Here is a 26838-nt window from a genome sequence, read left to right as displayed (position 1 = left end):
GAAATAAAATTAAATAAAATTTAAAAAGTAAATAAAGTAAAAACACTAAACTATACCGAAGATCTGGTGACTCAAAAGAAGCAAGAAATGAATTATATAGTTTCAATACGGCAGAGCAAAACAAAATAGAACGACAACAAAAGACAGAAACTGTGAGTTTACCCATGGGGAGAGCAGAACTCAGACTGAAATTCTGGAATGGTTGAAGGAACTCTGGCCAGCATGACTCTGGCTGGCCTTGCCCTTCCCCATTCCCTCTGCCTTGCTAAAACCATTAGATTACATTCCTAAAGCTAGCTACCAATGTCTATCACTTAATTTGGCCACTTAGTCTCCTGAGGCTGACTACCAAAGAAGTATTGAAACCCAGCAATCAAAAGCCCCCTTTGGCTCATTTAATTAACATGCCCAAGCAATGAATACAAATCCTAACTCAGACCTTCCCTTTTTCTCATCTTAAAAGTTATGCATTCAAGGTCAGTTGCTGCTGTTTTTCTGCAGGAGTCAGAAAGCAGCCACCTTTTCTTTTCTTTTCTTTCTTTCTTTCTTTCTTTCTTTCTTTCTTTCTTTCTTTCTTTCTTTCTTTCTTCCTCTCTTTCGTTCTTCCTTTCTTAAATTAATTTTTATTGGATATTTTATTTACATTTCAGATGGTATCCCCTTTCCCCATTTCCTCCCACCCAGAAACCCCTTATTCCATCCCCCGTCTGTCTTCCTGCTTCTATGAGGATATGCCCCCACCCACCAGCCCACTCCCACCTCCCTGCCCTCGAATTCCCCCACATTGGAGCATCCAGCCTTCACAGGACCAAGGGCTTCCTCTTCCACCTATGCCCCACAAGGCCATCCTCCCCTACATATACAGCTGGAGCCATGGGTCCCTCCCTCTGTGCTCCTAGGCTGGTGGTTTAGACCCCGGGAGCTCTGGTTAGTTGGTGCTGTTGCTCTCCTCATGGGGCTGCAAACCCTTTCAGCTTCTTCCTGGCTGGATCTCTCTGTAAAGGAAACCTCCACTGTTCGAGGTCTCCTAAGGATGAGTTAACACTGTAAATGTAGATTCCTAATCTCTAACCACTTCCTGACCCTTCATAGCATCTGCATTTAACACTCCAAATGTTTTATTACTTACATTAAAATGAACCATGTGCCTCGACTCCCTTGTCACTTAGAAATAAATGGAATTTCCATAGTGTACGATGTATATAAAATAGGCTTTAAAATATATATTATTGATTAGTAGTTGGCCCATTGCTGGCCTTAAATACCTATGTGTATAGTGAATAAGTGCATAAATGCAGGGGTGAGATATCACTTTTTAGAGGAAAATGAGTTGATAATTTCTAGTATATTTTGGTTTGGATAAATGCAGACCAAGCAGCATTATGGTGTTATTATGGAAATTATTCATGAAAATTACAGTTGGCTAGGTATAGTTTACCACAGAACTCTGTTTATACAAAAAAAAGAAGGCAAATAGAAAGAAATGAATAACAGGCATAGGGACAGAGCAGAATGGTGGAAGAGGAAGAAAAGAGAAGATTCTGCTTGCCTGATTATCCATGCCCTTGTATATCTTACTGCTTCTATACAATAAGATACATGTGCAAAATAATTGCTCAATTAAAAATGAATCTTTGATAACTCAGATGAAAAAAAATCACAGTTGGATTTGTTATGTTTTCTACATTCTCTTAGACGTCCTTTAGAAAATGAATTATTCATTTGTATGTATATCAGCTATAACTACAGATTCTTTTGTTGCTAGAATGATTTTCCTCTTTAATACTACATGCAAGCAGTCCCATAGAAAATTCAGGGCCACAGTGATAAACAGCCATCATTTTACTTTGATCAATGAAATCTACAAAGAGCGGCCTTTACAGTTCTCTCAACATTGTCCACAGGTTTTCCTTAATAGTGTGTTCCATTTTATCTATTTCTGTTAAAAAATAAAAGTATCTTTCATACTGAAAGAAACTTTCAAACAAACAGAATAGCCTTATGTCACGTATCATGGTCACATATACATTATCTAGCTTTTAAGTAGATAGGCATTGCTTTAAAATATCAATACAAAGGGAACAAGTGTTTGAATTTCGGGTAGAGGTTTGGAGGGCAAGGTAGGGGTGGCAATATTGGGAGAATAACTGATAATAAAGATTGTTCAACAAAGTCATATGGAAACATACCACCATAGCTTTCTAAAATAGGTAAATATAAATAAATAAATAGATAGATAGATAGATAGATAGATAGATAGATAGATAGATAGTTATTCTATAACGGAATGATAACACATCTACAAGATACCACAGGTTAACTAATTTCTTATAAAAAGCTTTTAAGCAAGAATGGCCTATCTCTTTCAGAGTTTCTGGACAGCAAGGTCCCATTGACCCCAAATATTAGAAGCTATTGCCACCTTTCTTGGTTACTCTTCAAGACTTGACAGTAAGCCCTTATTGCTAGGAACATCATGTACTTGAGTCATAGAATCTGAAGAAATCAAACTGGTACTGAACAGGAAGTTTCATCCTTATGGGTTAGATTCCATCATTTTGGAAGGTACTATTAATGGTAGTTATGAAGAAAGGGCTTCATCACATTTCACAGGTATGAACTTTGAGAGTTACAATAACTGGCATGGTCAGATATACCCATTCCCTCAATAATGGCATTAACAGCATGGTAGTCACTACTCACTTTCTGATTAGATTTAATGTCCAGTCTACAAGACAAAACACATACCTGGCACCATTACTGGGGTCAAGAACCTTGTACTAGATAAGTTATAATCTTTATATTCTGCTCACTGGCCACAGTGTTAAACTGATTCTTTATGACTTGTTAAATTCACAGTGCATCTTTCAACCTTCATCAGATAAATTCTTTCTTCCTGTAGATGGTAATCAACACTGAGACACACAACTAGCTAAGGTACAAAGAATAAGAGACAGTGGAATGCTCATCCCTAAACAAAATATCTATATCAACATCCCCTTGTTCCCAAGACCCAGGGATCATTCTGGCTGAGGGGACAGAAAGAGCTCCGAAGTGATGAAGGACTACAAGAAAACACTGTTCTGGATGCTGAAGTATAATTTCACATATGAAGACACAATGGTTATTGCGACACACGCCGCCAAGACGTGTTGAAGCTCAAATTGGATAAAACCCAGCATGGAGAGAGGATTTGCAACTGATAGCTTCTGGGAGAATGAGAGTTAGTTTTCTTTTTAAACTGTATGCCCTGGTAAGTAGACCAGGTGTCAATGAACACCATACAACAAGAAATATATAACCAGCCAAATTGTATTATGTTTTTTTTTAAATAAAGGTACATAAATTTTGGTGGGTGCAGAAAGAGAGTTGGACCTTGGAAGAAATTAGAATCAGGGTAAATATTATCAAAATATATTAAATAATATCCTCAAATAACTAGTACAATTGCAAAAATAAAATATCAATGTATATATTATCATTTTATAATTTCCTAAACGTCAACCATCCTCAGAAACTGTCATTGATATTTTCATGCTCTATGTTTTCTACTACAACAAAAATTTCACCAAGCAGATAAAGCTTTAGAAGGAAGGAAATAAAGTCAAATACCTGGAGAGATGTTTCTGTATGTTTTTCCTTCGGCACTGGAGCTGCCGGAACTTCTGGAGGAGGCTTTGATATCTTCTTTTTGGCTTTTTGCATTTGAATGTTGGTGAAATAGTTGACAGCAGCAAACTCAATAAGAGCCGAAAATACAAAAGCAAAACAGACAGCTATGAACCAATCCATGGCAGTCGCATAGGACACTTTGGGCAAAGAATGCCGAGCACTGATGCTTAGGGTGGTCATCGTGAGGACTGTGGTTATTCCTTTAATGCAAAAGAGCAAAGAGATAAAACATTGTACTGCTAGTTCTGCAGAAAAAAAAAAGGTTAACCCTAAAGGAGGAGGTGGGATGAGGTTGACGAAGTTACTAACTGAAACCCACCACCTTTGAGAGAAGAATTGGGTCCTTCTGTTTCAGTGAAATCAGCACAGGTTTTGGAATAAGAGATATGTTCAACTCCTGGATCTCATAATCATCAGTTCAATGTAAATTGAATCAAGATTGGAAGTTTCATTGGAACATCTTTGTACATTCTAAGTGTTCTATGGAAATAAAAAATATGTAAAGCATATAGAATATATTGATTCTATAGTGGAGTCTGAAACAATATATGTGAAGAATCAATATACACACCTCTCAAGAAGGATGATTAATTGAAACAGTGACTCTCCGATAGGAACGGAAAACTGGGCACATTGACTTTCTAATGGGAACATGAGAACACACTAGGTAAGTTAGGCCTATTACCACTGATAATTATTGCCAGAAAAATCACAAGTCACATAATACTTGCTGAATATAGTCTTTTGAATAAGATTAATACATTCATTGGGTGTTCCAGATCCTAAATTATTAAAACTATAAATACATTCTGGCTAAATGTACTTCTTGAAAAAGTTGGCCTTCAAAATGTGGGTGTTCATCACACATCCATGTACAACTTGAAGAAGAATACTTGCAACAAAAATAGAGCCCCTCTTCTATCAGTTGTCTTCTGAAATACCATTTACAGGAAAAGTGCCTTCTTAATCTAGGGAAAAGGGTGACTTTCATTTTTAGAAGGAAAAAAAATGTCACTTGTCAGTAGAACTACAGAACAACGCATTCTTTAAGGATGCTAATGTTTGCATAGTTTTTCCTATTTCCATTCATTTATGTCTATCTCATCAATGTTACTTAGGCCATCCTAGAAATTTCTGAAGTACTTACTATAGCCATTTGTACTCATTCTACATTACTCCTAGGATAGGTCCTAAAGGTGATACACCCGGGGTGATGATGATAATGATGATGGCAATAACGAAGACATCTTAACTCTATCTGCCAATACACGCCAATCCCCAGCTGAAAGACAATTCATCAATTTTCACTTGGAAATACAGGGAATTTTTTCTAAAAATAAAGGAATATTCATATTTTGATTCAAAGAATCAATACTGTGTCTTCAACTTAGACTCTGATTATATTCTACCTTGTACTGTAGTTTTTACTGTTTCGCATATGCGAGCATAGAGAGGAGTGTAAGAATCGCCTAAGACCATTCCTGGAAAATGGAAGCAATGATTTCAATGTGCCAGCTCTGCTCTTCATGGGTAAGGCTTAGCCATATTGGAATAATTAGCAAACTTAGACAAATTTCAATATAGAAGGCCTTTTGGGGAAAAAATGAACACAGCCTGCTTCTATTTTGATAGAATAGAGCAGCCTTAAGAGATGCCATGTTGAATATTGCTTTAAGAATCATCAGTCATGGAATGCCAGATGCATCACAAATGCACAATGAGCAAAAATCATTGTTTGGATTGAGTCCAATCCTTTTTTCTCCAATTCCAGTCCCTTCCTAAGCTATTGGTTCATAGAAGATGAAAATTTGGAGCATCTGTGTATCACATGAGCTACAAAATTAAAAAAAAAAACATTCTAAAACTATACATAAATGTATATTACATAAGTTGTTTAGTAATTTTCTTAGCCTAAAGTAAATTTTTGAGATATTTATAATATATGTAGGTTTTTGATATGTATATGTATATGCATATGTATATGAATGTGTATATATGATGCATCAGCCATATGTGCAGGTGGCCAAAGGCCACACTGGCTCATTGGATCCCCTGGATCTAGAGTGACAAGCCACTGTAAACCTCTTGATATGGATGCTGGAAACCATATGAGTCCTCCAGCAGAGCAGGAAGTACTGTTATCCCCTAAGCAATCTCTTCAGTCTCTGAAGTAGATTTTTAAAAACCTTGTTCCATTAAGTAGGTAGATTGACTGAATATCTACTCTAATGGCACACTGGTTCATAATGAATTTGTTGGGCATTTTCCAGAAGGAGACCTTCAAGCATGTAGCCCTCCTTTTAAATGTCCTGAAGAAGGCACAAGGCTGTGAAATAAATGGATAACTACCAAAGTAACTAAATAAACTTTAGCTACAAATAATAAAGATAAATTATATTTCTTCTCACTCATAACAATTTGTCTATAATGGACTATTAAGATTTCAAAAGTGGGGCTGCCAAGATGGCTCAGAAGAACACTGGCAGTTCTTCCAGGGCACCTGGGTTCAATTTGCAGCACCCACATGGCAGCTTACAACCATGTGTAACTCTAGTTCTAAGGGATTTGACAGGCTCACACAGACATGCATGCAGGCCAAATAGCAATACACATAAAAATAATAAAAACAGAATCATACAAAGTACAAAAGTCTTCCACAAGTTCTGCAAAGTATAAGCAGTGGATTGAGGATAAAGACATTTGCAAGTAAAAGCAGGAGTGTGTTCTGAATGAAAATACTACTCAGTGCTCAGAAAAGGCTCCAGAAACCATATTGTGCTGACCATAAAGGACACTTACATTAAAATAAGAGAAGCTTAAGAGTCATCCTACCCTTGTCAAAGTGAAAAAATTTCCTAGGTGATAGTCAACAGAAGACTAAGGTCATTACTGAGTTATGATTTCAGTTATGACATTCAACTGTTCAGAATCAGGTTGATGGCTTATGTTAAATCATATTGCTTATACCAACACAAAAGCATATACATATTTCTGTCTTCTTTTTCTCTTTCACTGTTGTTTTGCTTATGGAATGTCCCTCTAGATAGGACAGTTATTATATCTTAACTGTTGGCAAAATTAGGAGTGTTGGCTGATAAGATCAATTGTCTCAAAATTTCTTTAAAACTTGCCACCTTTTCAGATATTGAAAAGTTCTCTATCTTGTGTTCAAATATGAAGAGAACAGTAGAAATATAGGCATGTGCTTATCCTGTTTAATTTCAGGTAGAGCTCTTGGCAAAATAAACAAGGATGGAGTGGCAAACAAAAGCCAACTCTTTGGATAAGAATTGTACCCTGAAAATATTTCAAAGGCATAATTATTTCTGTGTGTTCAAGTATTGATGCCAGTCTGTGAATTTAGAATGCTGAATATGCACCATATTGGCTGGCCCAGGAGCAGAGAGAGGAAATGAAGGAGTAGGCTAAGACTGTACACAAGAGTGAATTTTTGGCTGGCCATTCCTAGAAAATGAAGTAGCAATGATTTCAATATGCCAGCTGGCATCTACTTGCGTTTAATGTTTAACCATATTGGAATAATTAAAAAACAAAAACCTTAGAGTCAGACAAATTTCAAGATAGAAGGCCTTTGGAAAGAATTCCATATATCCTGCTTCTCAGATTTCTGCTGTTTTGAGTTTTGTTCTCCCTGGTGTTATCTGTGACCCAGTCCACTGTGTCTTTGTGAGTGAAAGGGGGAGAAGGGGGGGTAGAGATGAAGAAGAGCAGTGCTCGCCTAGAGTTCACAGTCACTGGTACCTCATACAGAGTAAAAAAAATGATCAATGACCCCAACAACATAGGGGTTTACTTCCCTGAGAAACTACTATTCTAGACTCTCAATGAACAGTCTAATAGTACAATTGTGATATAGCTCATGTTTTTGAAGACTTTATTATTGCTGTCATTTTCCTGATTGATCAAAACTAATACTGATCTAGGCAAAGACAAGCAGGCAAATTTCAAACTGTAAATGGAAAGTCCTACTGGCAAATTATTCTCAGTCGGAAGTTCTGGGATCCTTCATGAGCCCCTTCTCCACGTCTATATCCTCCTACCTGCTGTGAAATTAGTATGACTGAATTCTTTGTGTTATATAGTCTCTTGGAAGTACCACTTACAATTAAATGACTTGATCAACGTTTCTAATGCCCTTGTAACTATTTTACTTATCTATAAAAATTGAGAATACCCATCTTGGTGAACTATTGTGAATGCTAAGAAACGGGACCCCACATTATCACTATGAGAGCTAGTGATAGTAGCATTTCACTACACTGCTTAATTTCCTTAAGCTGTCCTATGTGTATGGGAAATGTTGGCTGAGATCTGCTGTCTCAGCTACCTCTTCCCACATCACTGGATATTTCTTTTATCTACAGACAAGTAAATTCATCAACCAGCAATAATGAAATGATATACATTATATGCTAACATTTTTCAAATGTTTTACTGAGATTAATGTGTTTAATCTTTACAGCAACACTAAGAGATGATGCAATTCAGTTTGTTGGAACATGTGAGTTACCAGGCAGAAGGAACCCACTGAACAGCGTAACTACTAAGTGATGCTAGGGTCAGAATCAACATCTGTATGTGTAACCTCACTTCCTCGTCTTCACGGTAGACAAGTGTGATATGTATTCTAGTGGATTTATTGGTAAATCTTAATAGAAATACAAGATTTAAACATTTTCTTGATGTCAGATGCAGAAAGTTTAAGGTTTGTGTGTGAATGTGGTACGGTGCATGTCTGTGCGTGTGCCCACATGCCTGTCTGCATGTGTCCTTACTCACTGAGGCCCAGGAAAATGGCTGGTGTCTTTCTTACAACCTTAAGCTCTGTGTCAGTCTGCCACTGAGCCAAGAACTCAAAATTTTAGCTGTGCCATCTAGCCAGAGAGCTCCAAGGATTTGCCTATCTGGTCAACCACTCTCAGTAGTGCAAGGCTTTCAGACACTTGCCACTGTCCATACCTTTTACATGGATGCTGAGGATCCAACCTCGGGTCCCCACATTTACTCAGCAAGAACTTTACCAAGACAGCCATCTTCCTGAGCCCTTGATTATTCTCCACTAGAACAAGCAAGCTAAAGGACACGCATACTGTTCTCAGTCTCAGCAGCCCCCTTTTGCAGTCAGGAAACCTTTGAACATGACGTGTAAAGATTCCAAATCATTGCTAGTGCAAAATAAGATGAAAAGTGCTAAGAACTTCAGACTATATGGGAGTACATGCAAAAAACCATTTTTTTCAAAACTATGGAAACAGAAAATAAATGAATCTCCTCTTAGCCAGAATTTCATGGAAGAGCATATAGAAGTATATTATATTAAGCACTCTTTAAACCCTCAGGAGTTGAGTTCTTTGAGTACATCAACCACTATGTCTGTGATGGTCCCTGAGGCTTTTGGGTATGTGGTTAATATTGATGTCCCACTTGTGAATGAGTACGCCATCGATATTATTATCTGCAGTTTGTTCAAATGTGAGCTTTAAAAATGTTCACCACACAATGAAGTCACTCTGATAGGTCTGAGAGCTACAGTAATCCATGGATTTAGAAATACAAACTTAGAGGCAGTTTAATAATACATTCACTTAGTGTAGTAATAGTGGTAGGTTCACCCCTGGAGGTTCCTCCTATAGAGCAGGCCTCAAATGCAATCAGAAAGTGGTTTGTTGCCCCCACACCATTGATGCCACTATTATACTCATGGGGGTATCTTGACATGTTCGCCATTGTCGTAGTTCACCAAGGTTCACAGCTGGGTAAGATTGCTTATGATTTCCTTCCCAGCAGGCTACAAAAGCACCTCCAATACTATGAAAGCAAGCTGGCAGGGAGAAAACTTCCTCTCCAGTACCAACTTGATTTCTCCATGTTGGGTGACAAAAGTAGCCTCTAATTTTACTAATAGGGTCTTACTATCACGTTCTGTATCAATAGCTTGTATTGCTTGAGGAAGTTTCTGAAATATACCTAAGCAACAATTTGACGAGTGCTATCCCACATCTGGCACAGGGCTTTTTATTTGACAGTCTATGTCTTTTGCTTCTGGGAGGCACATTATCCACTGTGTAGGTTAATGCCTACTAAATGCTGTTATATGACAATAGAAGATAATTGAGAGATAGATAGATAGATAGATAGATAGATAGATAGATAGATAGATGACAGATAGATAAACAGAAAGAAAGAAGAAAAGAAAGAAAGAAAAAGAGAAAGAAAGAAAGAAAGGAAGGAAGAAAGAAAGAAAGGAAGAAGAAAGGAAAGGTTAAATAGGAAACATTAAATATTAGGTTGAGTACTGGCTCAAAACAGTGTCTTCTGGACATGACAGAACTATTATCCTCATGAACTCAAAGCAATTCTGATTGCTTGCATGGGACCTACACAAGATCAAGGCAGTCAGCAATCTAGTGAGAAAAGAATCACAAGTCCAACCTTCTTACTGATGTTCACTGACAATTGATGGCTTCTTGATGAGGGACAGTTCATTTGCTTTAAGGGTGTGGCCCCTACTAGATCTGCCACACTCCAGGGGATGACCCACATCTATAAGTGCATAGGCAGAACAAGTTGAACTCTCTGTGTTATTATTTTTTAAGAAGACAAAGACATAAATTTGACAGAGGAAAAATAATAAAGGATCAATCTGAGAGGAGTTAGATGGAATCGGGAAGGGGTGATTTTTATCAAAGGATAGTGTTTGAATTTTTCAAAAAATGTAATAAAATATTTTTTAAAATCTTCACTACTTTTGAAGAGAAAGTATATTAACACAATTCATGAATAGAGAAAATACAGGAAAGATTTATGTTTTAAACCCTAGCCTTTCGATGTTAGTATCTAATCCTGAGATGCATTTTTTATATTTTATTTTTACATACACATTAGTAGGGGAAATTTATTTTATAGCTGCAATGTACAGTTATTTAATTAAACTTTCAGAACTTTATGAAGCAACTAGAATAATCATTCCTGCTTACTCTTTGTCTTAGATCAAACCCTGCCTCTGACAGCAGCTCCGTGTATGAGCTTTAATAATAATTCAAATACCTTCAGATTTACAAACACATTGATATATGTGGAAGAAATACTTTTCTAGGAGTATTTGAAGTTTCTAAAGGGCACCACAACACCCTTTTCTCTGAAGATGGCAAGTGCTATGGTTTGAGTCTGAAACGTTCCCAGAGGATCATGTTTTGAATTCTCTATCCTCAACTCTTAGTGCTATAGTGAAGGCTGTGGAACCATCAGAAGGCAGAACCCAGCTGATGGAAGTCCATCATTAGATGGCCTTTGAAGGTTACCTGAGTCCTAGTAACAGAGAGCTTCCTCTCCATTACTGTGACAACAGGTGTTTTAGTCTCCTTCCAAGGTCAGTTCTACTACTATTTGCTTTGTAATGTCTCAAACAATGAGCCATAATAAACCTTTGCTTGCTGGGCTTTTTGTTGGGTATTGTGGTCATAGCAAAGTAAGATAGACAGTTCCCACAAGCTCCTCACCAGCCTTTCTACAACTATTGTATAATAAATGTTGTGGTCACAGTTAAATCCTACCAACTGAAGAAAGAAATCAGCATAACTCGGGAGACCTATGCCTCTATCCTGGAAAAAAAGTCTGATCATTTTCTTCTTTTCTCACCACTAAATGATGTTGATTAAGTTGATAAAGAATAAAGAATAGATAACTGTATTAAAATGGATTCATCAACACTATCATGATATAAAAGTAGCTCTGATGCATAAACTTACACAATATAGACTTAACACAAAATGTTAGGCCTGTATGTTCCCAGTGGCTTAACATTTGGAATACTATAGAGGAACCACAAGAAGAACAAGAAGAAAAGAAATACTGGTTTAGTAAACAACGGAAGTCACACACATAGAATGCAATAGAGCTGATGCACAGAATACCTTCCCTTTTGATCCACTTAAGCCATTTGCATTTTGCTCCTCTTCACTAAAAACCAAGCTGCTCTAAGGCTTTCATGTGTAGTCGGCCGTGACTTTGATTTGTTTTATTTTAAGCTGTCTGTGCATTCCGTTTTAACACCTAGACATAATTTTAATTCAATTACACAGCATTATGCCAGCAGCCCAGGAACGTCACCGAGAGTGAAATTATATCCACATTTCCATTTGTTCTTCACCTGACTGGTTCTCACAAAGGGAAATCTGAGAAGTCATCAGAAGGGACAGACTGCCCTATCTCCCCAAGCAGTGGTGTGTTATATTGACATAGAAATGAAAACGTAAAGAGTTTCTTATTCAGTTCAGTTCAGTAAAATAGTGTATAATATTGTCTTAGAAATATCAAAAGTTCTTCCTGTGAAACATCTTCAAAAGTGTAATGTGGATAAAAACATCCCCCCCCAAAAAACCGGAAATTACCAAATACAGTTCTAGCTGGAACAGACTCCTTGTTTATCCAGAAGGAAACTTGAGAAAGGATCACTGTCATGATGCATGGGATATACGTCTGAATCATAAAATAGCCCATCTTCCGTCTGAGGTGGAAGTAAACTGTCATAACAATGTATTCACCTGCCATGAAAATGAAGAAAACAGATTATTGATCCTATAGGTAATTACCTAATTGCTTTATGATCATTATGTTAGACTATCCTCCACGTACATTTCAATGAGAATTGTGTAGCTCTATACTATGAGTCGGAGAGCAAAAGAGAAGATAGAATTGAAGATCGTTATTATTTAGAAAGATGATGTCTCCTTATGTATAGATTCAGCAGTTTAATACTTGGGCTATGATTCCAAAAACTCCAGTTTTTTAAAGGTCTAGAATGCTAAAGCAATTAGCTTTCATGTTCAGTATTTGTATATACATGTGATGTAGGCTGATGTTCATGTTCGTGTGTGTGTGTCTGTGTGTACTGTATGTTCAGTTTAACGTGTAAGCCAGAAGTCAGTTCTTAGGCATTGTGTGACTTTTCTGTAGCTATTCATTGGATATTTATTTATATATTTATTTAGATAGAATCTGTTAGTGAACTTTGAGATCATCAGCAGTTCTTAATACTTGTTATCTCTGTTACATAGTGCTAGGATTTCATGCATGTGTCACTTTCATGCTGGCTCTTCGTGTAGATTCTGGGGCTCTGAACTCAAGTTCTTATGCTTCCACCATGACATATTACCCCACTGAGCAATCTATCCAATTACAATCTTCACCATCTTAAAAGCATAAATTAGGCTTGTTATTTATAGGAAATAAAACTTAAAATGTAAAAACACAAATATATATGCCTTTAAAATGGAAAGCTTAAGTTTAGAAGGACATGAAATATATAACTTCCTATAAAATTATATAAACATGAAGATATTTTTCAAACATAATTCATACCTGTACATGTATACAATAAGTATAGAGAGAAGCTAGGTAAATTGTATTTCTAGGTACAACATACATAGATGGTCTCCCCAAAATGAGGCTGCATAAGACAGGTATCAGAAAGACACAAGGCACTGGAATTTATGAAAACTACCAAGGAGTAGGCAGAAAGATTGCAAAAACCAGAGGATCAGAGATTTTTTTCTGTGAGGTTGTGTCTCCTAAAATAACTGAAGCTAAGCCCATAATATCTTACCATCATGACTGTCTAAACATGTTTTGAACAAGGACTATACCAATAGATGTGACAGACTGGAAGAGGGAAACCTCATGTGGCCTCAACCTTACACAAAGAACTGTCAGCAAGTGAGGAAACGAGGAGTACAAGGGGAGGACTTCCCCATGGAAGAGCACACCAACTCCTTGTTCAGTGCCAAGCAGATAGCTCTGAACACATATGCACACACACATAACATTATAGAAACTGAAAACTTTATATTTAGAAATATACATACATATATATACACATATACACACCCAAGAGAAATTAGCCAAAGCAAAGGCATATGGTAAGGTTTTGTAATGAAATAGACAGGAGAAATATAATTATGATTTCAAATATTTTAAAAAAATGAAAACTTAAAAAAAAGAGAGTTTCAGGGAAAGAAACAGTGCTAGCAATTTCTTAACAGTGTGTCTGGTTTTATACAAAGCAGTTTCAAGCCATCAAACAGTAAGCTAACGTATTTCATCATGAGCATTCTCATGAATTAATTTTACTGATACTGCTGATAAAATTATCAATGGCCTGAGGTCAGTATTTCCATTTTGGTCAAGCTTTAAGAATGGCATATATAGCTTGATCATGTTATCCCTTTTTGACCTGGAAATACTTTTATTCATGCTCGTCCTGATAAAGCTTGTCTTTAACAACATCAACATGTTGGCAGCCAAAGTACATGGCTTGAAACTGAAAATGGACCCCTAGAGTTATTAATTTAATAAGGACAGGTAAGATTCTGCACAGGGTCTTACCAACCTAAAACAGAAGTGCATTGCTTTTGATAATGCATAATCCATGATGGGTGAGGAAGGCATTCTTGTCAGAATGGCCTAAGACAGGCTCAGTCTTTCTTATGAAAAAAAAAAAAAGTGGGAGAGGTGGAGAGCCCTTTGGAGCTGCTTGGCAGGAATCTGACATTGGCCAAGGACAAGGAAATGGGCCTCAGGCAGGAATCTGATATTAGGTTAGAACAAAGAAGTAATATCAGGCAGGAATCTAAATCTTGGGCTAGAACAAAGAAGTAATTTCAGGCAGGAATCTAAATCTTAAGCTAGAACAAAGAAGTAGGCTTAAGGCATGAAAATGACTTTGCTCTAGGACAGGGAATTAGGCTCAAATATTTTGGTCATCCAGATAAGTCCTTAGAAACAGTGATCACGGGAGTGATCACAGGACTTTGTTTATTGCCTCTCTTGTTCTTTGACTATTTATGTTTATTATCTTCCTTGTTCCTTGACTATTGGCATGTATTGTATTGCTAGTTCCTCAACCTAGAACTGACCTTAATACTTCCATGTAATAAAAATGGTATAAAAGCAGATTGGGAAAAAATTAGATATAGCCTAGTTCATCAAAATGTGATTTGAAAATTAGCATATACATGCATGTGTGCATGCACACATACAAATGCACACATAAACACATGTGGAACTTAAAATTTACTGAATGCATAATAGTAAAATGTCTGTGTATCTGTTTAATACTCTGTTTATGATTCTTATATGGCCTTTGATTTCCTGAATTTTGAACAAATATGTGAATGTCCCTAGAAATTTGTTCTACTATTATCAAAGAAGTTAATGAACTCCAATATACAAAGCATGATCATTTCATATTAGCCTGGAGTTTTTTAAAACATTAATTATTCATCCATTTCAAGATATACACTTAAATTGCTTTAGTTTGATAACAAGAACAAACTATATTTTAAAATTAGGATTAAAATACAAAAAGAATTAAATTCTCCTCATTTCTTGTCACTTGCTTCTAATTTTCTCAGCATCTTGCTTACTGTGGTTTTTTTTTTTTTTTTTGCTAGAAACATTTTTTTTTTGCTAGAAACATTTTTTTGCTAGAAACATCTGTCCTTTTTACAAATTATCAACAATATGTACTAGGTGGTCAGTAACTCCCCACGATTACTTATTTTGCATGGCTATCATTGTGAGCTGTTTGCCCACTAATTCTTACTTCTCTTTATCTGCCAAGATCTGGAAACTATCATTGCACTCTGCTTCCATGAACTTGATCTTTTAGAAACACCTTCACATCAGCATTTTGTAAATATATTTCTTAAAACAAACAAACCAAAAACAAACCTTCGTTTTGCACCATTGTTCAAGGTCTTTCCATAACTACCCTACTTTTGTTTGTTTTGTTTGTTTTTGGTGGTTTTTTTGTTTGTTTGTTTTCCTATACAGGGTTTTTCTGTATAGCCCTGGCTGTCTTGGAACTCACTCTGTAGATTAGGCTGATCTCGAACTCAGAAATTCACCTGCCTCTGCCTCTCAAGTGCTGGGATTAAAGTCGTGTGCCACCACTGCCTGGCTTTTGTTTGTTTTACTGGTACAACGACATCCAAGGTCTTTTTAAAAAGCTTACAGAGCAGAGAAAGTCTATGAATTTTGGGCTTTGATATTGAATAGCTGTATGATATGAAAACATACTTGTAGTTATTAATGTACTTAAATGCGTTCTATTTACATACTTCCCATTAGAAAAATGGAGATGGCAACAGTACCATTTCCACTGGTGGTTTATCAGAATTTAATACAAGGGAGGGATTGGAAATGATCCCTGTAAGATGGTGACTGATGAACACATTTTAAATATCACTATTCTCTAAGTATTGGTTTCAAAAAAAATCACAGTGTTCCTATCACAGAGGCACACCTGGAATTCCAGTATTCCAGAGACTGAGGATGAAAAAACTCCAGTTTAAGGCTGTCTTGGGCTACCTAGTAAATTTCAAGACAGCCTGGGCTATATATTGACATCCTGTAACGAAAGAGAGATGGAGACTCACTATGCAAACCTAACCTCCACTGTGGTAACGCTAGGAACTAGTCTGTGATAGGTAGTGAGGGTAGGAGGGTCAAGGAAAGCCTCACCATCTGTATCAAACAATCTGCCTTGGCTACCCTTCCCTGTGCATATCCGGCACGATATGAGGACTCTGAAAAGGACTATTCCATGTACCAGGAAAAAAGCTCTTGCAAACAGAGTTGTCTGGCACCCTAACTTTGATCTTCCCAGATCTTAGACTTGCGAAACAAACCTCTGTTCTTGATATGAATACCAAGTTTGTGATATTTTAGTAAAGCATTATAAGTACATTAAGACAACTACCATTAATTTTTTCCTGTTAAAAGTTGTGTATTGAAGGAACATCATTTTGGAACAAAATGTAAGTAGCCAATTTTATCATTAGATGAGAAGCTTAAGGTTCTTTCTATTCATATTTCAAACTTTGAAAATCACCAGTATAGCCTCCCACCCACTTGTTTGACAACTTTAATGTGTACTCTAAATATATACTTTGTAAGTATGCTTTTGGTTTTGCTTTTAATTTGAGTGGAAATGACACCATAAAATTGGGCAATATTAAACATCTTTTGAAAAGCATCACCAAATCACAGCCAGACGTTTTGCTCATATTTTGTAGAAACTAGTTTTAATATATTTTAATTATCGGCTTTTGTTTCTAAGTAAGAAAAATCTATTCATTCCTCCTATGTCACCAACTCAGAATGTATTTTAAACTGAAGTAAGATTATAAATATATCAGCTCTATTTCTGGAAAAAGATGTCCCCTGAAAACACTGAATACTTCAATGAAAGCGATAGTATAAAACTCCATTGCTGATTCCAAGTAGCACATTGACTTTGGCCATTAAGAATCTCACAAGGAGAGAGCTAGGGAGATAGCTCACTTGGTAAAGTCCTTGCCATGCAAACATATCACTATACACATATGTACATGCACACATGTATACACACACATATATGAACAAAAATACATACACTACACACACACACACACACACACGCATGCATGCAGTCTCACCTGTAATAGATTTGATAGTCTCACTTGATACAGTCTGACCAATTAGGTCATATTGAACTAAGCTAGAAGACTCCTTTGGCACCTCCACTGACTTCTCGGGGCCTTTGGTCCATGTGTAGATCATCTCACTCTTAGGATAGGCGTCTAAATTAGAGCAGAGAGTATGCTTACAGTCAGGACTCCTCCTTTGTCAATAATAAAAACCAACAATGTGACAAATGTCCAAACAGTAAAAAATGGAAAAAAATACTCATCATGATCTTCTTCACACATTTTTATAATTTAGGAAACTGCAATTATGAAACAAATTACAGGTTTTATTGTTTTTATGTCGAATGAGGTGACTAAAACTGAAACAGCTATGAAGCTACATTGGTAGCTTTATGAGTGCACATGGTCATGCTTTTATTCCAAGAAGGCAGATAGCTTGAAAAGCAGAGGGAGCAAACCTCCTAAACTGTAATCAGACTCACTTCTTTCAATTCCTGTCTATCTGTCCTTAAGAAAACCTGACTTCTTTCATCTCATACAATCCTGTCTTCTAGAAATGGACCACGATGCTGCCTCCAGTAACACAAAGAGAACCAAAACAAACTTTCCTTGTGAGAGAGCTCTCCAAGGGATCACCTTTTCTAGACTCTGCTTCTGGCCAGTGCTCAGGCCATTTGGGAACCATTCTGCAGAGTTCAGTCTACGCTGGCTGCAAAGCTCTCCAGGGTACAGAGTTACACAACCAGTTCCAGTACCATTTGAATCCTGCAATTAAGGCACTTTCCCTTCTATCTTCAAAGAACCCTCCCCAGTGGCAATTCAAGTACATCTTCTGTGATTCCTTGTTTAGTGCAAATGGAGACCAGCTGCTTGTATACCGCTCTACCCAGAACAGATAGCTCAGTTCATGCACAAATAAGTTCAAAAGAACCAGAATGAATTATGTGTCATCCTCCCCTACAAATATCCCTAAAATGGCTGGAACACAGGAGGTCCTTGGTGAACTTGTTTAATCCTATAAAAGGAATCCATACCCAGAAAGGTTTTCCTTACAAATGACCTTGAAAAACAAACTATGAGCCTTGAGTTATCATCCAACACTACACAGCACCATATCAACATTTATCTTTAAAAGTGTATTCACAGTTTTATAGATTTAAACTCTTTCAGACTATGTATTTTTGCATTGGGAATCATCTATCAGATGCTCTACTTTGACAGAATAATCTTTTTCTTGCATTATCTTTCATGTTCCTCTTATTTTAAGCTTAATTTAATAGTGATTTTCTTTTTCGAAAAAATAATTAAGAATTAACTTATTGAGAAAAAAAATCACTTACTGGTATGGCATACCTCTCTTTTAAATTCTTAGTCTAAAATAAAAAAAAACAAAACTCTTTCCAAAGTGTGGTTCCTTAATCATATACAAAGCCTGAGAGAGCAGCAGTTTCCCTGTAATCAGTGGAAGAGTATGCTTCAGATGAGAGCTGGAGAGGTTTGGGGAGGAGAAGACTTTCTCAGCAATGATCTTTTGTAAAGTTCAAATTATTATAGTAAAAATGAAATTTTAATTCTGGCCCCAGGAAAATCAGCCTCTCTCTATATATATATTTTTCTGTTTCTATCCTGTCTCATTAAATCATTGGTCAAAGAGCAAATGGCTTTCTCTAGCCTCATGTTAGCCCACTGAGTTTTGTGATTACTAGGGTTATAAAAAGAGTGGTGACCGCTGATTCTCATTCAGTCAAGCAACGAGCAATGAGAACAGCAGGCACTGGTTTCACAATCAGTGAAACGAAGACTCTGGAGCAATAGTAAAAGCTGGCATCTATTTTTGGTAGGTTCTGATTGAATCGAATGTTGGAAGCAGACCTTACAAGAGCAATCACATTTTGTTGCCATCTCAGAGAAAAGAGCGTGAGGAGAGAAGACGCCTATCCTTTACTACCCACTCATGTCCCCCTCGTGCCTTCATCTCTACTAAGTGTTCCAAACACATCTATTCCACATTTGCTCCTTTTGTTCCTAACCCATTGCTGTCTTTGATTGCATGACAATGACAGGCACCAGCTCTCCTGTCCTCTATTCTTCCCAGAAAAAGCTGTCAATGAGGCCACATCACTTTGCACAATCGTTCAAAACCTTTCCCAGCTTCAGCTTCGAGATGGAATCATACTCCTTACCGTCGTCAATGGTCTATCAGGCACTGAATTGTTTTCACGCTCCACCTCAACTAGAGATTTGTGTTAGCTCAGTTATTGAGTCACTAACAGTGCTACCTAGAAAATTTAACTCAGGCTATTTCAGGAAAGTATAAAACTTTTTCATCCTTTCTCAAGCTTTCTTTAAGTGGTTCTATTTGCTGCTGAAACTATTAAATCATACCCCTTCACAGTGAAGTTCCTGTGCTATCTACCTCTGACAAACTGTCCCTGAATCTACTTTCAAGCATGTCCACAGACTTTTGGTTATGACCAGTCTTCCATGGCCAACTGTTAAAAAACAAGTAACTTTGTTTGGTCTATTACTTTATATTTAAAACATTGTTAGGTTCCAAAACCTCAAGCATGGTAGGACTTTTCTCACAAAGAGGGATTTAAATGCTAGATAATTAAAATAGCACACATATATAAATATAAGGCTAAAAAACATTATGAGACATTCAAACACTTTAACTATAACTTACAACTCCCAAATTTCAAAGGGCAGGCATGGCCATCCATTGGAAAATCCACCAGTCTCATGGGACACTCCGCACTTATGGTGAGTCTATTATGGAAAAATGCAAGGAAGTAAAATCAACCTTTTTTTAAAACTAGTATTACATATTGCTGAAGCAAAGAGATAGAAAGCAAGAAGGAAGGGAAGATGGATACAGGAAGGGAGAATTAGGGGTGAAGAATAAAAACAAAAAGTCTATTACCTCATTGTGTATAAAATAGTGCCATTTCTCATAATTCTAAAAAGCTTATTTGGAGCTGTCATGTTATGTGAGACAGATTTCTTTCCATTCCTGAAGAAAGTGTCAGGGGTCCAAACTTTGGTGACCATCATATTGTTCAACCTCAAGATTTCAATGGGGCCGTCATATTTTAGTCTTTTATCAATCCATGTCTGTCTGAAGAACACATCCATTGTGTATTCCTAGGGAAAATAGTTTTTGACACAGTCAAGTCATAGGTAACTACATATACTTATATGCAAAAAGGGAGAGGCTAGTCTTTAGCCTTTCCCAATCAAAAGACTACACCAGAAGAAGCTACCAGAAGCAGAGACAATCTTAAGTTAAAAGAATGGATTCTCAGCAACTAAATTCTGTAACATACATCTTCATCCCTTTAGCTTCTGCATTAGTAAGAAGTAAATCATCATATATTTTAGTCACCGAGGACTAATTGCTGCAATTAAATCAGAACTGGCAATGCCAGGTAATTATGGCTGTGCATTACTTTATATCAGAGAGGAAAATCACTTAACACCTAACGAGTCCCAATGCATAATTGATCATAAAATTACAGGTATTTCTTTAAGATGAAGCCAATTTTCTTTTTAAAAGATAAATTTTGTTTTCAGGAGTATATTAAAAATTATCCAAAGGACCCAAGGCTTCAAACCATTAGGACTCTTAACGTTAAGAAAATCTATAAAGTAGGTTTGTCATTGCTTACTAAGTATATTCAATGTAAGCACAGCTGAAGGGATGAAGACTTCCTGACCATCAGTGGCCCTTTCGACCTCTTTAGATAAGAGAGGGAGAAATAGAAGCAGAGAGTAGAAAGCAAGTAACTGGGCCAGCGAGGACAATAACAGAGCTTTTAGAAGCATACTATTGTGCACACAATAAGTTCCCATGCAAACTACTGGTGATCTCTCATTGTCTGCTCGGTAGTTTCCACAGATGGCCTGGCTGTGTAAACCTTTCAAAGAAAGACCTCTTTATGGAGAACGTTTCCACCTCAATCGATGCTCAAAATTATAGCTTTGGGATGCAGATGGAATATCTTGCTCTTTATAGACTTATAGCTTTAATCAAGCATTGGCTTTGTATGATTGACAATATAATAAATATCAATTGCCTCTTTTCTGGCTTATTTTTCCTCAAACCTCAGATACCTACCATTTCAACATCAGAAACAGGTCCAAAGCTGGTGACATATATATCAGTTTTCACTTCTGTAACAGGACCTAGTAAGTATGAAGTAAATAGGTGTGAAAAAATAATTACCAACATTACAGCCTTGGAGGATGAGATAATTAAAAAGTGAATACAGATACGATATGTCATGTTTTTGCATGCATTGTGACTTTCCAGTGAGATAACAAATCTCTAAAAGGAAAAAAAAGTGTAAAATTTAGTTTAAAATGTAACCAAATCAATCAAAAAGAAAAAGAAAGTGAAAGAAAAATAGAATTTGCTTAACAGGCAAATAGACATCCAATTACTTACCAAGAAAGTGAATCTACAAAGATACATCACCCGTGGGCACTATTATGACAGGCAGTACAGACACACAAAAGCTTTTAGTCTTTGTGATTTTTTTTTAGAGTCCATCATCTGATTGGCCTCTAGAAAGAAGTGAGCTCTTCAGAGGAAGAAACAGCGGGGTGCAGCGTGAAGAGAGGCAACAGTGTGCTGGGAAGTGACAGCTGAAAGCAGTGTGCCTTTGGGGACCTGAGGATGCTCATATACAACTTCCAAAATGATTAATGTCACCTTTAACAATAGGCGCACCCTCCACTGGTGATTGGGATCCACGACATGGTCTTCTGACAGTTACAGCTGTGCCACCTGTTGACTTCGAGATCTTCAGCAAGTTACTTAACGGCGCCATTGCAGCACCCACACCTGTCTCACAGAATTTTTTACAGCAATCAAACGGAATGCTGAGTGTGGCGGCACACTCATGCAAAAGCTTATTCCTTATCATTTTCCCTCAGCTGCTACTGATTCTTCACTATCTAAATAAATCCCGATCGTGAGCAAGTATGTGAATGAAAAGCCCAGAGAGAAAGGTACGGTCAGGATGCCAATATTGCTGGCGCAGAAAATAAACAAAAGGATACTGCCACTCTATGAATTTAAAAGTATACTTTAAACATGGGAATTTTTGTAGTTCAGAATCTGATGGTCCTTCCCAATTGTACAAATTTAGCCCAATCTTCAAGTGCAAAGATTTTAAGGAGTATGAAACATATTAGCTATAAATTGTGACAGTAGTTATTATAGATAATTCAGGTTTTTACCACCAATGAAAATATACAAATTGTTGCCCTTCTGAATACTGTTTCCTTAAATGATGGTTTATAATGCTGCCTAGCTAGATAACTAGATATTATACAATCTGCAATTAAAGTAGAATATCACTTGGATACTGGTTGGGAAACTGAGAATGATGGGGGTAAAATAAAGACAGAGAACAATTGGTGGCACTTAAAGCTCTAGGTCTGAAGTCAGCCTTATAGAAGTGAATTTATTTCTTTCCTCTACAGTCTGAGGACTAGGCCACAGAAAGGAAGATCTAGGGAGAACGAAAAAGTTATTTATGGAATAAGTATCCTAAGAAACACACAGCTTTTGGAAGTATAATGAGAACAAAAGTGTACCATAGTACATGCTTTTATTTTTACATCACATGAAGTGTACCCCCTTGGAAAGGGTAGAAGTTAATTAAACTTCCATTTGAATGAGAAAATAGAGTCAACAACAACAACGGCAATAAACAATCTCATTAAACTTTGTCAAGTAACGGGTAATCCAGGAAGTAATTTATAACTTTCAAACCACAGTAGACTGAAGTTTCACTCAAATTGGCTCAGAGCCACTGTCATTTCCTTAGCAACAATGACAAAGGTATCAAAAAGCAAACACCCTGTCCTTGCAATATGGGGTACTAGGGGAGGCTGGCTCACACAAACAATTAAGGTTGACAAAATCCTGACAAATGTCTGCTTTACCAAGTTTAGTAAAGTGAAAGTTATTTCAGGGATAGATGTAATGTACTGTTGCTCAAACGTCATGAGAGAAACACCTGGACATGTTGATTAAACGCAGATTGTTGGACAAATCCTTGGATCTGCTGACATAGTAGGAACAAGGTTGGACCTGACAATTTGCAGTTTTTTGAAGACACTATTCAGTTGACTTTTGTCTACAAACATGCACTCAAGCTGTTTTCTATACTGTACTTAAAGAAGTTTCCCATGAAATACTGATGTCACAGGTGTGCAAAGACGGTCAGTGTGGCAGGGGTGTTCAGGAGAAGAACAGGTACAATATTTTTTCCTTATTAACATATTGTCAATTGTGTGAGCTTATGCTAATCCTGTGGCTGTGATCATCCCATGATAATAAAGTACATTTATAACTTCTTATGTCCCTAAATGCTACTAATTTTGCAATCGTTCCAAAATACTGTTCTACCTTCAGAATTATAATCTCAGTTCTGTGCCTGACATTATCTGACATTTGCTTGTTTGATTATGCTGCACTTTGAGATCCAGTGAGATTCTATGACTGTGACTGGTAAAGAAACATTTTAGGACATCCACTCAATACATTTTTGCGTGAGCAGCAGCTGCATCCAAGGTTCTAGAGGAGTCCCTGCTTCAGGAACTCACCACACTGCTGAAAGAGTCAGAGATGAAGGCAGCAAAGCAATACACTATATGATGAGAGTTATTATTTCAGGATGCAGTGCAGGCAGGTAGGAAGAGCAGAGGCACAGAAAGCAAGTTTAGAGTTGTGCTCAGAGCTGCTTCTTCAAAATGTTGAAGTTCAGGCGAGTCCTGGAGCATATACATGAACTATTGGAGGAGCTGGGACAATATCAAGCAAAAAAAGGGTATTACTGTTTTCAAGGACTAAAAAGGAGACCAGTGGGACAAAGCAGAGTTGGACACTGGTAAGAAATTGAAGCCACAAAGAAATAAAACCAGGGTGCCATAGACGGAGCATCCACCAACTCCTGAGCCCATTTTTGTTTAAAATTGGCATCTTTTAAGTAACACATTTATAACACATACTGCAGTGACTATTGCTTAAACCATAAGCAATAGGACTTGCAGAAGGCCAGGGAATGGCCTGGAGATGAAAAAAGATTTCCATGGACTTAAGTTATGTTCCCTTTACATTCACATGTTGAGGTCCTAACTCTCACCACCTTCTAATGACTATTTTTGGAGACAGTGCTCTAAAAATGTAATTGCATTAAAAGGAGATCTTTCTAATGATACCTAACCCAATATGATCGCCTGGTGGCTATATAAAAAGAGGAGAAGAGAACATAAGACCCACACCAAATGAGAACCACATATAGACACAGAGGATAGGCTTTCTCCAGGCAAACAAACCAAGCTTGCCAATGCCTTCAGACTTGTGAAGAAATTAATCTCTGCTATTTAAGCTAACTAGTCAGTAATATTTTTGTTAAGGTAGTCCTGCAAAAATGAGCATATAAGATGGCATTTTCCTTATAGTCCGTCTCTGGGGTTTTGTCTGCTATTCAGTTTCACTCTGGTATGAATTCAGGCTGCAGTAAGGATGTGTACCTGATAACTACTGACAGACCCTCAAAGGCTTGAAGTAAGGAGATACATGATTGAATTATTTATATACTTAAAAAATAACCACATAGGCTCCTGGATGGAAAATAAGTCATAAGGAGGTAAAGAACAGAAAAAGGTCCATATAAGAAATCGCTAACCTACTCCAGGTGACAGGCCCAGCATCCGGAATGGGGTTAGAATGTGGACAAAGCAAGTGTTGTGTACAGTAGCATACAGAGGGTGTTTTTCTGAACCAAGATACAATGAGCAAAGAAATAACAATTATATATTTAAATTCTATTTTTATGTCAAGCAAAATGCTGGATTCCTTTTATATGATATTTTAATCCTTATTTAACCTCCCAAAAGTAGGTTATCCCCACTATCATCACTGTGAGAGCTAGATAGATCTAGAAACAAGGTTTGCAGAGGCTAACACAGAATTCTAATTCTCCTTCTTCCACTTCTTTGAACGTGTAGTCTAGCTTTACTATATTCTATTATGTCATAGAATAATTAACTAGTTGTCATTCAACTATACATGAAACATTTTGTACTATCTTGACTGAGACTTCAGCTCTACGTACATTCCCTTTCTTCAACAATAGCTTCTCAATTATCTTCTTGAGACCATCTTGTGTTTTACTTCAGACTTTTTGAATCTGTCTTTTGAACATTAACAGTGGAGATGAAATCTCGGTCCCTTTCAAGTCCCAAACTGTAGAAATGAAGTGCTGAACAATTGTTTGCTTGTTTCGCTAATGTCAACAGTAATAATTTTACAGTGCTTCCAAAGGGGGGGGGAATGTTAAGACTTAGATGCTGCACGAGTTAAGCTAAAAACACTTTCCAATTAAAGCAGAAACTGTCTGCTTTATATTTGTATTCTCCCATAGAATTAATTTGCCACCTGAAATGCAGGAGGACTCTGATAAATCAGTTGTCAACAAATAGTGGTAGCTATGCAATTAAGAATAGTTCTTAGAGAGGCTTCCTCTAATACTACTGGTTAAGATGCTTAAATCAGCCTTGCAAAGTGCGTTGTTGCATAGAAACTAGACAATTTGAGATTGGGAAGATTTATTCCCATAATTGTAAATGTATTTGGGGAGCATCAAAGATGTCTTCCCCCAAAAAACTCCCATTTCACTGTTACCAGAGATGTTTTTAAATATATTTTAAATCTTTCTGTGAGGTGATACTTTAACCCTGAGAGTCTCTTAGGCAACGAGAGTGATCTTCGTCAAGTGTCAAACAGACAAGACTGTTAATATTAAATTCAGGAAAATGGTCCTATCTAATTATTTGGTTGAGAAAGCAATTAAGAAAGTATCAGATAATCTCCAAGTCTTTATTCAACATTCGGAGACCTAGCTAAGGCCATCAATTCTCAATTTCATTTCCAATAGTGATGTACAATTTGCTGTCACATCATAAAATAAAAACCTGTCTCATTGATGTATGTGTCAGTCCTGGTTCTCCATATTATCTCCATAGCTATGCCCCTGAGGAAACAACTTGCTTTCCAGCCATCCACATAACAAATGCACCAACATCTTACAAAATTCAAGTGGTATCCAAAACTAAGAGAACTGCAAGAACTTAGGCAGAAAACAACAGCAACAACACATACTATTCAGGAAGACTATAAAGATATTTCCAATTTTGATTGACATTAACAAGATATAGAAATATTATAGTTACTTGGGAGTAAACAAAGACAAAAGATACCCATTGATTTTTATCAACAAAGCAGGAAATAGCTCAGAGTTCTAGAAGCTTCCTTGACTTAGAAGACATTAAATTGGTCCCTTATACAGTTTATGACCCTTCTATCAATATTCTTTTACTTTACACGCAGTCAAAGTTTCCAATAATGGAAGCAAAAGACTCCAAGTAGTATGAATAAACCATGAAAATAAATTTTAAAAGTAGAAATTCCTGTAGACAATAAGATTTTAAATGATGTTCATTGATATTTGAACATGATGAAAAGAATAAATATTAAAATTATCTCAAAATAAAATGCCATTTCAAGCTCGCTCCCTCCCTCCCCCCCTCCCCCCCTGCGTCCATCGGGGGAGGGGGGGAGTGGGGCGGGGCGCCGGCCCGCAGAGGGGGGGGGGGGGGG

The 26838-nt window shown here is 37.0% G+C and overlaps 1 protein-coding gene across 11 annotated transcripts in view; it reads right to left on the bottom strand.

The window, feature by feature from the left end:
* Positions 1-26838, bottom strand: part of Gabra4 (gamma-aminobutyric acid type A receptor alpha4 subunit) — a 78568-nt gene that overhangs the window by 42579 nt on the left and 9151 nt on the right. For 3 of the 11 annotated variants that reach the window (XM_028780745.1, XM_028780746.1, XM_028780744.1), the window contains exons 3-8: positions 21280-21347; positions 20086-20306; positions 19849-19931; positions 17172-17315; positions 12084-12236; positions 3613-3872 (exon numbers count right to left, since the gene is read on the bottom strand). The exons of 1 other annotated variant lie outside the window; for it this stretch is intronic. In XM_028780745.1, the coding sequence (XP_028636578.1) occupies positions 3613-3872; positions 12084-12236; positions 17172-17315; positions 19849-19931; positions 20086-20306; positions 21280-21347 (929 nt within the window). Of the gene's footprint in view, positions 1-3612; positions 3873-10781; positions 10786-12083; positions 12237-17171; positions 17316-19848; positions 19932-20085; positions 20307-21279; positions 21348-26838 lie in introns of all 11 variants that reach the window. 7 more of the 11 variants (XM_028780751.1, XM_028780750.1, XM_028780752.1 and 4 more) reach the window with 6 other exon arrangements.

This window comes from Grammomys surdaster, unplaced genomic scaffold (genome assembly GCF_004785775.1).
Source record: "Grammomys surdaster isolate TR1022 unplaced genomic scaffold, NIH_TR_1.0 372, whole genome shotgun sequence".
Lineage (NCBI taxonomy): Eukaryota > Metazoa > Chordata > Mammalia > Rodentia > Muridae > Grammomys > Grammomys surdaster.
This window is presented reverse-complemented; position numbering and strand designations above follow the sequence as displayed.